Source organism: Rhinatrema bivittatum, chromosome 3 (genome assembly GCF_901001135.1).
Source record: "Rhinatrema bivittatum chromosome 3, aRhiBiv1.1, whole genome shotgun sequence".
Classification (NCBI taxonomy): domain Eukaryota; kingdom Metazoa; phylum Chordata; class Amphibia; order Gymnophiona; family Rhinatrematidae; genus Rhinatrema; species Rhinatrema bivittatum.
The window spans coordinates 5,320,125-5,334,386 of record NC_042617.1 but is presented as its reverse complement, the minus strand read 5'-3'; the positions used below and the strand labels follow the sequence as shown (position 1 = coordinate 5,334,386).

The 14,262-nt window shown below is 49.2% G+C and overlaps 1 protein-coding gene across 2 annotated transcripts in view; it reads right to left on the bottom strand.

The window, feature by feature from the left end:
* The window catches only part of XPO5 (exportin 5), a 404,361-nt gene that overhangs the window by 267,177 nt on the left and 122,922 nt on the right, over window positions 1-14,262 (bottom strand). For both annotated transcript variants that reach the window (XM_029592834.1, XM_029592835.1), the window contains 2 exons: window positions 11,197-11,322; window positions 4,456-4,546 (listed from right to left, as the gene is read on the bottom strand). In XM_029592834.1, coding sequence (XP_029448694.1) covers window positions 4,456-4,546; window positions 11,197-11,322 — 217 coding nt within the window. The remainder of the gene's footprint in view (window positions 1-4,455; window positions 4,547-11,196; window positions 11,323-14,262) is intronic.

Genomic DNA, 14,262 nt, shown 5'->3' with positions numbered 1-14,262 from the left:
AGAATTCCACCCAGGAGATAGATGCTGGGTCTAGACTATGTGGCGTCTAGTCCCTGGAGTGCCCCATTTGAGGGGGGTCCTGCTGTTAAATGCTAGGTCCGGCGTACTGCTCGAGAGGCTGGAGCCCAGTACCGGCTGGGGAGGGCCACTAGTTGGATCCCCTAGGGCCATGGCCTCCTCATGCTGTGCAGCTCTAATGTGGCATGCTGGGCAAAGGCCCTGAGCTTTGAGTTTATTTTCCGGTGGTGCCACGGCTTGTGCGCGTAAAATACAGTTGTGCGCTCTGATGTGCGAAGTTGTGCGCATAGGTTTGGTGCACGCTCAGGGAGATGTGCGCACTGTTGTACGCACAGGTCGAAGTTATGCGCCCGGTACAGTAGGCGCATGGCTATGCGCGTCACTTGTGCGCCCGGTACTAGTGCTCGCGACATTGTGCGCACAAGGTATTTGTGCGCACAAGGTATTTGTGCGCACGGCTCGCCTTTGTGCGCACAGGGCGGCGAACAGAGAAAAATGGTGACGGCGACCACACGGACAATATGGCTATCACCTCGGAGGGTCTCCACGTGGGAGGACCCTCGGATTTGACCAGGGTCTAAGCCCTGCTAGGGCAGATCAACCCGGTGGCACTGGTCCCAGCTGGTGACCTGTGCGGCTCATCGAACTTTGGAGACTTTTAAATAGATTTCTACCTTACCTTGTCTTGGTGCTTCCTGGTCTCGTTCCGGGCTGTCTCCGGCTGCGGGTGGGGAGGGAAAATACCTTCACCGCCGCGCTCGAGGTTGCACCCGCTGCCTCTCAGCCTCACCCGATGTTGGGGGCTAGGTCCCCGCCAAAGGTCGGCCGCCGGACCGAGGCTTACCTCCCAGGGATCGCAGAAATCACCTCGGGAAATCTCAACTGGGGGAGGGACCCAAAGGGTGTCACCGCAGGAGAATGGGGCTCGTCTGTAGAGGTAAGATTTCTTCTTATTTTTGTTTTCTTTGGTAAAATTACTCTAACGCTGTGCGAGCGTGCATAGAGTCCCTAACTGCTATGGAGACAGAAAATACTGAAGAGCTGCACTTCCTGCAGGGGTATATGTACTAGGGCTGACGTCAGATTGAAATCTGATCCCTCTCCAACTGCTATCAGGAGTACACTATACCTATTGGTCCTGAGTCCATCTGCTATACGCTAGGAAAGTCCCTGTTTTGCCTCCCCCCCCACCCCCGACCACCATTTCGGAAAATAAAATTGAAAGTAAGAACCGTCAAAGCCACAGATTGGGTCAGAATCGCTGACTGGACACAAAAACAAAAATGTCTACAAAAAGGAGAATAAGAGAGCTGCAACAATTCTCCTTCACAAAAGCTGCAGCAGAGCTGCAAAAGTCCAGGCGTGGAAACGTGGCCAGCACTGCAAGGGGGGTGTGTGTGTGTATCAGATCCAGAGGCCCCGATCCTCTCTCCACAAAACAAGGGAGAGGAGACGCCGTGCTTAGCAGATCTACCCAACAAAGCAATAATTAGAGAATGGTTTCTGGAGCTTAGAAGTGAGATGAGGCAGCATAAAGAAGAACTGCTGAATTCATTTTCTGAGATCAGAGAGGAAATGATGGCCCTGGGGCAAAGAATAGATGAAGTGGAGTGGAGGGACAAGGACTGGCACTTCAAGAGGTGACTTTAGCCCAGACTGAAATGCAAAAGGAGCTCACTGCTTTAAGCGATAAACTAGAAGATTTAGAAAACCGCTCACATCGATCGAACAAACGAATTAAGGGAATTCCAGAGACAGCGGAATACAAAGATTGTAAGGTGACAGCCATAGAGATTTGCGCCTTCATAATGTTACAGAAACAAAGTAAATCTGCTCAAATGGAAGAATTAGAAGCGCATACCATTAAAATAGAGAGGGTCCATAGGGCTCTAGGCACAAGAAGGGACAATAATGCACAAGATATTATAATTAACTTCCACAGCTTCCAGCAAAAAGAAAAAATCATGGAAATAGCGAGAGCGAAGCAAAAATGGCAGTGGAAAGGACTGGAGATTGTGCTCTTTCAGGATCTTGCACCTAGCACACTTAAGATGAGCTACGACCAGTCACACAAGCACTACATAGAAATGAAGTGCGATTCAGGTGGAATTTTCCTCTCTCACTCTCTTTTCAACATAATGACATCACGTACCGGATAAGGACAGTAACAGAAGCTATAGCAGCTTTTCGCGAGGTGGGACTGGAAATCAGCTTTCAAGCCACATCACAGCTTCCGAAGGGACGCAAAGAAGAGATCAAACCAACATGGTGGCGTGTGGGAAGACAGAGACGAGCCTTTGAGAAGCTGCAAGCAACACAGAAAGGAACCACCCCAGAAACAAGTTGAGACTGCTCTGAAAGGCTGGGGACGGTGATTACAGTACTTTACTAGCTTCTCTGTTACATAGAGAAATATGGTTTAACATAGTAAGGGGACTAGTTTAACTTTCATGTTTGTTGGTGTTAATATCTGTTTACTTGTTTATGCAATACCACGGTGGTGAGGGAATTTGAGTCATGGTTGTTCAGGCTCGGGGGGGGGGGGAGAGATCCATGAGAGAAGAGTTGCGGATCAAAAATGGGGGAAATATTTCCTTGGGAAGGGTTCGACACCGCCACATCGATATATACTCCTACACCACTATCTCATGAGACAACAACTGGGAAAGCTGTTGCAGTAGTCCTACAATACACCTCTCCCAATAACTCATCTTAATATCAGGATAATATGAGTTCCAAGATTTGAAACATTATTGAATGTTACAAATTATTTCACTTAATGTGAAGAGTCTTAACACCCACAGGAAAAGATATTTATTGCGCAGGGAGCTATTAACACTAAAAGCTAGTATTGTTTTTTTATTCAAGAAACTCACTTGCGCAAACTACATGAATATCTCCTGACCTATAAGGAGTTTCCATACATATTTCGGGCTGCAGCAAGCTCCAAGGCTACATATGCTGGTACGGGCATCCTAATCTCCTCTGAAGTGACATTTGAGACTTTAGTGCGGAAAGAGGATATTAGGGTTAGATATATATTCCTTAAACTTAAAATAGGGCACGAAATTTACTCTATTATCCGTCTATGCACCAACCCAACACTAACCTATATTTTGGCACCAGATTTAAAAATTAATCGACCAGGAGGGAGAGGGTTACATTATATTGGGGGAGACTTCAACTTAACCCTATCAAAGACAATTCAGGCAGTACTACTGGAGGAGTACATTCTCATTGCAATAAAGCCAGGAAGATGGTGAATTCCTTGATAAACAAATGGAAGCTGATAGATATATGGAGGCACCATAACCCCTCAGCCAGAAGGTATACGTTTTATTCGAATCCACACAGCTCCTATTCACACATTGATTTCTTCCTGATAGACAAATGTCTATTGTCTCACATACAGGAGACAGATTTACCCAATAACCTGGTCTGATCACGGAGCTGTGTGGATCAAGTTACAGTCTCAGGAAACAGTGGGGGGGACAGAGTTTTTTTGAGATTGAACTCTTCTTTATTGAAAGATGATGGGTTTAAAAAGCACCTGCTCACTCACATTAAGGACTTTTTTGAGAGTGGCTTCCACTGCCAGTCTCCTGGTGTGGGAGTGGCTGGGTGATGTCTCAAGGGATGCTGCGGAACTCCAGAAAGTAACCTCCTCAAATTATTTTTAGTACCCATTTGTCTGTCATGATCTCGACCCATCTTTGGTAGAAAAGGGCAAGTCGACCCCCTATTTCCGCTGTCTCGAAGACATCGTAAGTGGACCCTACGCTTACCAGCCTCAAGGCCCTTCTGTACTACTGCCTCCTGTGCATCTTGCTGCTGTTGAGGCAGATGCTCTGCCAGCTCCTAAACTTGCTTCCACAAGCTCCTGTTGTATTGAGTCATGTATAACTGGTAGGAGGTGATGTGGGCAATAATCCAATTCTTATCTACCTTGATTACTATGTAATTTAAATTGTATATTTAGTTTTTCTTCTCTTTGACTATTACTTAAAGTTGCTTAAATGTTCATTGTTCCATGTAAGGCCGTTTGCCATGTTTTTGTTCTTTGTAAACCGGTTTGATTTGCATCTAATGTAGGAAGATCGGTATAGAAAAACAAAAAATAAATAAATAAATAAATAAGCATTGCCCCTTGGAAAAACCCTCCTACCAAGGGCATCCAGGGCCCTATGATCTCGGCCTGGAGGAGCAGGGGAGTGAGTATGAGATCTTTTAGCCTTTTTTAAGGCAGACTCCACCACCACAGACCATCTACACCTTCCAAGGAGACTGTACTCAGAGAGGAAACATCAAAGTCACCTATGCCTCCCTTGGAGGGTATAATTACTGAAGGGAGCAGCCTGGGTGTTCCCTAAGGGCTGTTGTCAATGAAGGAAGACACTAAGGCAGGCTGCATGTCTTCCACAAGCTGTAAACACTTACAGTTAAAGAAGGCATTGAAGTCCTCATCACTGTCAAAATCAAAGCGAGAATATACACAGCTGGGGTTGTCTGTTTTAGAGGGGAAGCCCACCTAGATGAAGATAAGAAAGAAAAAAAACTGAATATAGCAGCAGTGGAACATATAATGCCAACAGTGGATGCCTCAGAGTTTTCCACAGCAGCACTGCAATAACACTTCCAGTCACTTCTGGAGCCAGGGAAACAGGAACAGATTTATTAGGATCTAACCACAAGCTCAGAGGAGGCAGCGAGAATAGCTGCTAAAATCAAACTATGAAAGCCCACTAAAGGAAAATTGGGTTTTACCTGCTAATTTTCGTTCCTGTAATACCACAGATCAGTCCAGACCAGTGGGCTAAGCACTCCCACCAGCAGATGGAGGCAGAGAACAAAACTACAAGGCACTATGTACCAAGTGTGTCACCTGCAGCTCCTCAGTATTAATACCCAAGCCAAGATGCAATAGACAAAAACTTATATTAAAAAAACAACCCAGAAGGGTGAACAAGAATACAAAAACGCAAGGGTTGGATTCCCTGAACCTGGAACCCCAGCTCAGAACCGTAGCCCATGACATTCAAATGAATAAAGGATCGTCCCTTAGAACCCAAAAGACCTGCTGCAGAACGCTTTCCCCAAAAACCACGCTCTCCAGTGCCCGTACATCCAGACAGTAATGTCTTGTAAAGGTATGCATAGAGGACCAGACTGCGGTCCTACATATTTCTTCAGGAGATACCAACTGACACTCCACCCAGGAAGCTGCCTGCACCCTAGTAGAATGTGCTTTTAAACCCGCCGGAATAGGCCAACCGCTGCCAATGTAGGACAAACAGATGGTCTCTTTCAACCAGCGAGCCAAGGAGGCCTTAGACGCCTTCTCACCCTTCTTCAGACCCCCAAACACAAAAAGATGGTCTGACTTTCGAAAGGAATTAGTGACCTCTAAATATCGGATCAATACCCGGTGCACATCCAACATGTGAAGATCTCTACCCGATGCAGAGTCTCGAGACCAATTTGGAAAACCGGGCAGCTCCACAGATTGATTCACATGGAAGGCAGATAACACTTTTGGCAGAAAGGAAGGTACTGTGCGCAAAGACACCTTATCAGCCGAAATGCATAGGAAAGGATCCAGACAGGAGAGAGCCTGCAGTTTGGAAATACGTCTAGCAGAGCAAATGGCCACCAGGAAAACTGTCTTCAAAGTAAGGTCTTTTAGGGAGGCCAGACGCAACGGTTCAAAGGGCGGAGCACAAAGCACTCAAAGAATGAGGTTAAGATTCCAGTCCAGACACAACTTACGAACTGGAGGGTGAAGATGATTTACCCCTTTTAGGAAACTGACAACATCCAGATGGCTGGCCAGGGGCTTGCCGCCTACCCGACCCCCGAGGCATCCCAGAGCCGAAACCTGGACCCGGAGGGAACTATAAGCCAGGCCCTTAGATAAGCCCCGCTGCAGAAAGGCTAAAATGTTGGGAATGGTCACCAAAAGGGGCATTGTCTTGCTGATTACACCAGACCTCAAACACTTTCCACATGTGAACGTACGCCATGGATGTGGAGGGACGTCTAGCCTGGAGGAGGGTGGAAGTCACCAGTTCCAAATAACCCTTCATGAGGAGCTGCCGCCTTTCAAAAGCCAAGCTGCGAGACCGAAGCGATCCTCCCGATCCGAAGAGATGGGCCCTTAACGGAGGAGATCCGGGAGGTGGGCCAGACGCAACGGACCGTCTGTTGCTAGCCGAACGAGATCTGCAAACCAGGGACATCATAGCCACTCCGGAGCCACCAGGACCACTGAATCTGGGTGCTGCTCTACACGCCAAAGAATTCGACCAATGAGAGGCCAAGGGGGAAAGGCCTAGAGCACAATTCCAATCGGCCACTTGCAGACGAGTGCGTCCAGTCCGACCGCCTCGACCTCCTTTTTGCGACTAAAGAACCACACTGTCTTCGAGTTGGTCCGTGTCGCCATGAGATCCAGCTGGGGAATCCCCCATCTAGCACAAATGTGATTCCAGGCCTCCCGGGAAAGTTCCCACTACTCGGGATCCAGCTGATGTCGGCTGAGGAAGTTCGCCTGCACATCGTCCACACCTGCCACATGAGAGGCCGCAATTCCTTCTAGATGAACCTCAGCCCAAGCAAAGAGTAGATGAGCCTCTCGAGGCACGGCCGGGCTCTTGTCGGTTGAGATATGCCACTGTGGTGGCATTGTCTGAGAAAACGCGAACCATTCTTCCTTGAATCTGAGGCAGGAATGCCACCAATGCCCTGCGGACCGCTCTCATCTCGAGGCGGTTGATGGACCAGGACCGTTCTGGTAAGGACCAGGTGCCCTGGGCTGTATGACCCAGGCACACCACTCCCCAACCTTGGAGATGTACGTCCATCAACACGACCACCCAATCCGGGACTTTGAGGGGCATGCCCTTCTGTAAGTTGGTCTCTGATAACCACCACTCCAGGCTGAACCTGGGCTGCCTTGACAACGGTAATGGCAGTTGGTATTGTTCCGACACCGGGTTTCAGCGAGACAGCAGTGTTCTCTGCAACGGCCTCATGAGAGCAAAGGCACACGGCACTAACTTCAACATCGACACCATGGATCCCAGAATCTGCAGATAGTCCCACACTCTGGGTAACTGAAGTTGTAGAATATGAAGAACTTGTTGCTGCAACTTGTGCATCCTGTCCATTGTGAAGAACACCTTGCCGACCTGAGTGTCGAAACGAGCTCCCAGATATTCCAGGGACTGCGATGGGATCAGATGACTCTGTTCCATTGATCACCAGCTGAGCAACTGCGTCACCCAGTGTATCGCTCGCAAGCAATCCTCAGACTTTGCTCGAATCTGCCAATCGTCGAGGTATGGGTAAACTAACACTCCCTCCATTCGGAGAGCCGCCACCACGACTACCATCACCTTGGTAAAGGTTCGCGGAGCCGTCGCCAAGCCAAAGGGGAGGGCCTGGAACTGAAAATGCTGTCCCAGAATCTTGAAACACAGGAACTGCTGCTGATTGCTCCGAATCGGAATGTGGAGGTAGGCCTCTGTGAGATCCAAGGAGGCGAGGAATTCCCCTTTGCGGACGGCTGCGATGACCGCTCTGAGGGTCTCCATTTGGAAGCGAGGAACCCTCAAGCTTAAGTTCACCTGCTGTAGGATCTAGGGTAGGATGGAAGGTACCCTCTTTCTTTGGGACCACAAAATAAATGGAGGACCAACCCCTTCCCTGCTCATCCTGTGGAATGGGAACAATCGCTTCCAGACTGAGTAACCTTTGTATCATGTCCTCCACTGCAGCCCGCTTGTTGCGAGAAATGCAGCGCGATTCCAGAAAGGTCTCCTTGAGGGGGTGAGAAAATTCTAAGGCTTAGCCGACTCTTATTACCTCCAGAACCCACTGATCCGAAGTGATTTTGGCTCACTTCTCGAAAAACTGGGACAGTCTGTCCCTGACCGCCACGGATGAGGAGTGGGCAGGCCTGATATCATTGAGCAGGCTTCCCGGCTCCCGTTCCCTGGCTGGAGGCGCATCTTGCCGGCCTGCAGGATCCATGAAAGGACTGCTATCGAGTCATTGATTCCCTGGAGCCGGAGGGGCCGCCCCTCCCAGACCTGAATCTTCCGAGTGTCCCGATAACAGGTCTGTGGAGGGAAGGACTTTTTGAACAGCTTCCTATCCTCGGGTAGCTTGTTACCCTTGGTGTCACCCAGGGACTTCATAAGCTGGTTCAGATCCTCACCAAAGAGAAGTTTCCCTCGAAAGGGAAGGTTACATAACTGCAATTTGGAGGATGCGTCTGCTGCCCACTTTCAAAGCCACAGTAACCGCCTGGCCGCCACCGAAGAGATCATATTCCGGGGCGAGGTATGCACCAGATCATACAAAGCACATGCCACATAAACGACACCCACCACCAGCCGGGCCACCTGGGACGGGGACAAAACTCCGGAGGAAGCTGGATCCTGAAGTTTCAGAATCCAACACCGCCGCTCGAAGACTCAAGGAGGAGACCTCAAACAGGCACTTAAGGTGAAGTTCCAGCTTACGGTCTTGACCATCCCTTGACCATCCCTTAAGAGCCGCGGCACCCGCCACCGGGTTGGTAGTCTTCCTAGTCACTACTGACACTGTTGCATCCACCTTTGGAGTCTTCAAAGCGCTCCAAATGCTCCTCGAGAACCGGGTACGGTTTAGCCATAGCCCAGCCAATCTTGAGGTCTGCCTCCGGAGAGTCCCATTCCCAACTAATAAGCTTCTGGATTTTCTTCGGGATAGGGAAGGCGCTGGGTGGACCCCGGAGCCCGTCCAGCACCGGGTTAACACCCTCATTATCAGATTCTTCCTGAGAAAGCTTCAATCCCAACTCCTCTAGCACCAGAGGAATAAGGGGTCGCAAGAACATCATGAATTCGGGCGAAAAGCCACCTGGGCCCATCTCACCGCCACTGGAGTCTGACTCCGTATCCCTCATATTTCCCTGCCCCGGATCCCACACCTCGGGGGACAGTGGGGGGGTGGGGGGGAGGGTGTCTGCCTGGGACTCCTTCTTGATAGATGTAGCTGAGGCCGCAGGAGACCTGCCCCTGGAACCAGCCCCCAAAGCTGTCCTTCACGCGGTCTTCTTGGGCTTCAGCCCCTTCGAAGAGGACCCCTCCCCCCTCACTGCACAAGAAGTCCACAGGGAGAGGGAGTCCAGTTAGACCGTCCACGTGCCACAGGCTTTATAAGCCTCCACCACAGCCTTGATAGCTGGCCACAACTTTGTGGCTGGCACCGGGGAAGAGAGAGCCAATGAAGAGACTCCCGACAAGCCAGGAACCCCACACAGCCCTGCCCCTGATCTGGAAAAAGCAAGTTGTGTAATACCAAGTTGTGTAATACCCTTGTTTTATTGTAACTGCAACCTTTTATCAAACACCTGTTAAAGTTTATTATTACTATTTATTATTATTTTGTGTTTCCTCACCACTTGTTAATTGTAAACTGGCATGATGTGATATTCTTTGCGAATGCCGGTATAGAAAACTTAAAATAAATAAATAAAATAAATAAAAGTTCCAGAGAAAAATCCCCCCTTGGGCTCCAAAATCAAGGTCACCACACTCTCCATAGGGACCTCTTCCAGATCTCCCACAAGAACTAGCATGGGGGAGGGGGGGGGGGGGGGAGGGGAGAAGAAGAGGGGACTCAATCTAGCCCATCCCCCGGGCCCCAGCCACCTGGTGTTAAACCAGGCCAGACAGTGTAGGCAAATCCAAAACAGCAGACTGGAGTCCATGCAGTCAAGCACACATCAGGCCCTTCAGAGCCAATGTGTTAAAAAAAAAAAAAAAACAAAAAAAAAAACTTGAGCAGGGAAGAGGGAGCTAATGCCGCCACCAAGCACTTACCCAGCATCTACCCTGTGCGTGCAGGCAAACCAGGCCTTTTTTTTTTTCTCCCAGTGGCAGCCCTCAGCACCCCACAGTGGTGAAATTATCAGCTAACTTCTCCATTCCCAGATGCGGCCCCACCAGTAGTGGCATGCACACCAGCTCCTCCCTGCTGCTGCAGAAAGCTTTGCCCCATGCACCCCAGGCAGGAGCGCATCCGCAATCTGCCACTTTTGCCAACAGCCTCCCTGCACCGACAGGTTACCACTCCGGCAGGCAGGTTTTCCTTTCACTTCCTTTTTTTTTTTTTTTTACCTACGTCAGGCCAGACTAGGAGGGGGGCAAGGCCCAGACTAAGACAGGATAGGAGAGATTGAAAAAGTTCAGGAGCAGGCAAACTTCTCCTCAGCAACAGAGGGAATAAGCACTTACCTGAGTCAGGATGCTGAATCTTGGCTTTTCCACAGTTTGTTTTTTTTAATCTGTTTCGTCTAACACTTAACCAAAAACCCCAGAGGGGCTAGGAATTGATCAATGGGCTCACACTGCTGGCAGAAAACCAGTGGCCTGGTCCAGGGCTCTGATCTGGAGTGTAGTAGCCTAGTGGTTAGAGCAATGGGCCCTGAACCAGGGAAGCCAGGGTTCAATTCCCACTCAGGGACTGCCAAAGGCAAATTACCTCTCCCTCTGGCAAAACTAAATGCAGTGAAAGTTCCTGTGCCTGCGGCTTAGCCAGTGAGGTGTCTATGCTTGGAGTATCAAGGGCTGGGAGTTTGAATCCAGCTCTGGGAAACAGGGAGGGAAGTTGAAAGTGGGTACTAGTCAGACTTTTTCAGATAAGTATGGGAAAATAAGTGTGGGAGCTTGCTGGGCAGACTAGATGGGCCATTTGGTCTTTTTCTGCCGTCATTTCTATGTATCTATGATCACAGATCCCTGTTGAGCTGATGCACTATCCCAATCGTACTATCTGCTGGAAGCAGAAAATTCTAGATTCCTGCTGCTAGCACCACCTCCTAAGTAGTGGCTGTGATGTCACAGGAGAAATCAGTGTTGTCTGCCCCCATCTGCTGGTAGGGGGAAATAATCCAGTTGTTAAGGGTTGGATTGGTGTAGCAGGATGAGATGGAATCTGCTATTTTCAGATCTAACAATGCTGGTCCAATAAGGTGACTTTGCTGAAATTACAGGTATCGAGGTAAGCGGCAGGATCAAGCGTTCCTGTCCATCAGAGGGTCATAACTTGCACATGAACCTGTCTCTTTTCCTGCTTCACCTAATATGGACACTGGGTTTCGGGGGTGCACAGGAGTCAATCACAGCCTACCTTCACCAGGTTGGTCATACATGCACGCAGATACTTTGGAATCATACTCCTGAGCAGAGGATCCTGGGATAGGACTTCATGCCTGAAGAGAGCTCCCCAAGTAACCTGAGTTGAGGAGCGCAAAAACTGAATGAAAACAAGGAAATGAGAGATTAGTTGTACTGGGAATGAGATGAAGGGGCTTGCTAACCAATAATGTGTGATCAAATGTGACAGGTGCAAGTAACACTGCTCTCCAAAGTGAGACCAGGTTTAACAGAAGCAGGTGGGAGTGGCAGAGAAGAGGGAAGAAAAAAAGATACAGGTACAAAGGAAAAAATATTTCTGAGTGGGTACATTCTCGAGCAACATTAGGAAATATTTTTCCCAGTAAATGGTAACAGATGCATGGAACACCCTCCCAGAGCAAGAGATGAAGGCTAAAACAGTTATGAATGTTAAGATGGCATGTGATAACAGAAAGTTAGTTCTTACCTGCTAATTTTCGTTCCTGAAATACCACAGATCAGTCCAGACAAGTGGGTTTTGCATCCCTGCCAGCAGATGGAGGCAGAGAACTAAAAACTTTAAGGCACTGCCACATAACCAAGAGTTGCACCTGCAGTCCCCTCAGTACTGACCTATACCCAAGCCAATTATAGAGCAACAACTCCTCAACAACCCCCTAAATGAGGGTGAATGCCAAACCCAAAGGTTGGAGCCCCCCAAACAGAAAAACCACAAATCAACCCAAGGGGTTAACCACAACCTGGCAATCTTTTTTAGGCTCTTTATACATACATCCTGACAGTTCTTCCCAGTAAGCATGCCAGAACATGGACCTTCTGTAACATTCTTGATAACAGTCTCTGGACTGATCTGTGGTATTCCGGGAACGGAAATTAGCAGGTAAGAACCAATTTCCTTTCCTGGTCATACCCCAGAACAGTCCAGACAAGTGGGATGTACCAAAACACCCCTAATACTGCGCTGGCCTGCGATACACCCCCTCTCTCAACACACTTTCACCAAACGTCAGCTCCCCTGAAGCCTGAACATCTAAACAGTAATGGCAAGATAAAGTGTGAAGAGAAGACCATGTCACCGCTCTACAAATCTCCTGCAGCGACACTGACACTTGGCCCACGACGCTGCCTGTGCTCTAGTAGAGTGCGCACGCAATCCCTCTGGAATTCTTCTCTCATTACAAAAGTAGGCTGAAACAATAGCTTCCTTCAGCCAATGCACTATCGTGCCCTTGGAGATCTTCAATCTATGGCACCTCCAAACAATACAAACAAATGATCCGAGCATCAAAAACTATTTGGGACCTATGCCTCCAGCGACTCAGATCAATTCAGGAAGGCAGGAGCTCTACAGTCTGATTCAGGTGAAACGAGGGTACCATGCGCAAAGACATCCCCTCATCCAAAATGTTCAGAAATGGTTCCCTAGAGGACAAAGCCTACAGCTCCAAGATCCTTCTGAACGAACAAATTGCCAAACACACCAACTTCAGTGTGAGGTCCTTTAACATGCTTTTCTCAATGGCTCAAAACAGAGGCCCACAAGACCAAAGTTTAAACCACATGCGGGACCCAATCTATGCACCGGCAGCTGCAGATGCTCGATCCTCTTCAAAAACCTCACAACATCCGGATGTGAGGCCAACAAGCTTTTCCCTGGAGTATACCTCAGACACCCCAAAACTGCCACCTGAACCTGTAAAGAATTGTAAACTAAGCCCTTGAAAATCATGGGCTCAAGAGTATCCTGTTGCAAATGCTTGCTCTCAAAAGTCAAGAGAGACAAAAGTGATCCGCCCAGTCCAAGAAAATAGTTCCTTGCCTTAACAGCCCCTGCAAATGAGCCGATTTCAGGGACCCATGAATTGCGCGCTGAACCAGATCCGCAAACCACGGATAACGCAGCCTCTCCGGCACCCCCAGTCCCACCTAGCTCGATGCCTCTCGATGTACCTAAACACTCGACCTATTAACAGTCACGGAGGGAACACATACAACAGGATCCTTGTCAGCCATGGAAGAACCCAAGCATGTAAGCCCTCAGCTGCGACCTATCATCTGTGGCTGAAGAAACTTGCTGCCTTGGCATTGCTCCTTGACGCCATCAGATCCAGACAGGGACTGCCCCAATGAGACTGGATAAGGCTGAAGGCCTCCTTCGACAGCTCCCATTCTCCCGGTTCCAACTGATAGTCCGCTTGCAAATTGTCCATTCCCGCAACATGTGAAGTGGCTATCCCCTGCAAATGTTGCTCCGCCCAAGCAAAAAGATCCTGACCTCCTTGGGCAACCACGCGACACTTCGTTCCCCCTTGCTGATTGATATAAGCCACTGTTGTCACATTGTCTGAAAACACTCTGACCATTTGACCTTGGACTTGTGCAAGGCATTCCACCAACACCCTGCACACTGCTTGTTTCCAAGCAACTGATAGACCAGGATGTTTCGACTGGCGACCACAGTCCTTGTGCCATCTGTTTCTGACAGTTCGCCCCCCAACTCTTGAGGTTGGCATCTATGATCCCTATAACCCAGTCCAGGACCTCCAGGCCCATCCCTTTCTCCAAATTGGGGCGACACAGTCACCACAAGAGACTGGACCTGGAAGTACCCTGCAGCAGTAAAGGCAAATGAAACTCCTCCGACAAATGATTCCAGTGCGACAGCAACACTCCCTGTAGAGGGCACATATGGGCAAAAGCCCATGGCACCAAATTCAACGTAGATGCCATTGAATCCAGGACCTGAAGATAATCCCAAGCCCTGGGACCTGGCATCCGCACCACCTGGGATTGTAACTTCCGAATCCTCTCCAAGGTGAGAAACACTCTGCGAAGCTGAGTGTCGAACTTCACCCCAAGTATTCCAGCATCTGGGTAGGGCTCAGGTGACACTGCCTAATTCACCATCCAGCTCAAGGACCGCAACATTTCTATCACCGTGCGCACAGACTGCCGGCATATCTCCTCTGATTTCCCTCTGATAAGCCAGACGTCCAGATAAGTATTAACTAGGATCTCCCTGTGGAAAGCCGCTGCCACCGCCATCACCTTTGTGAAC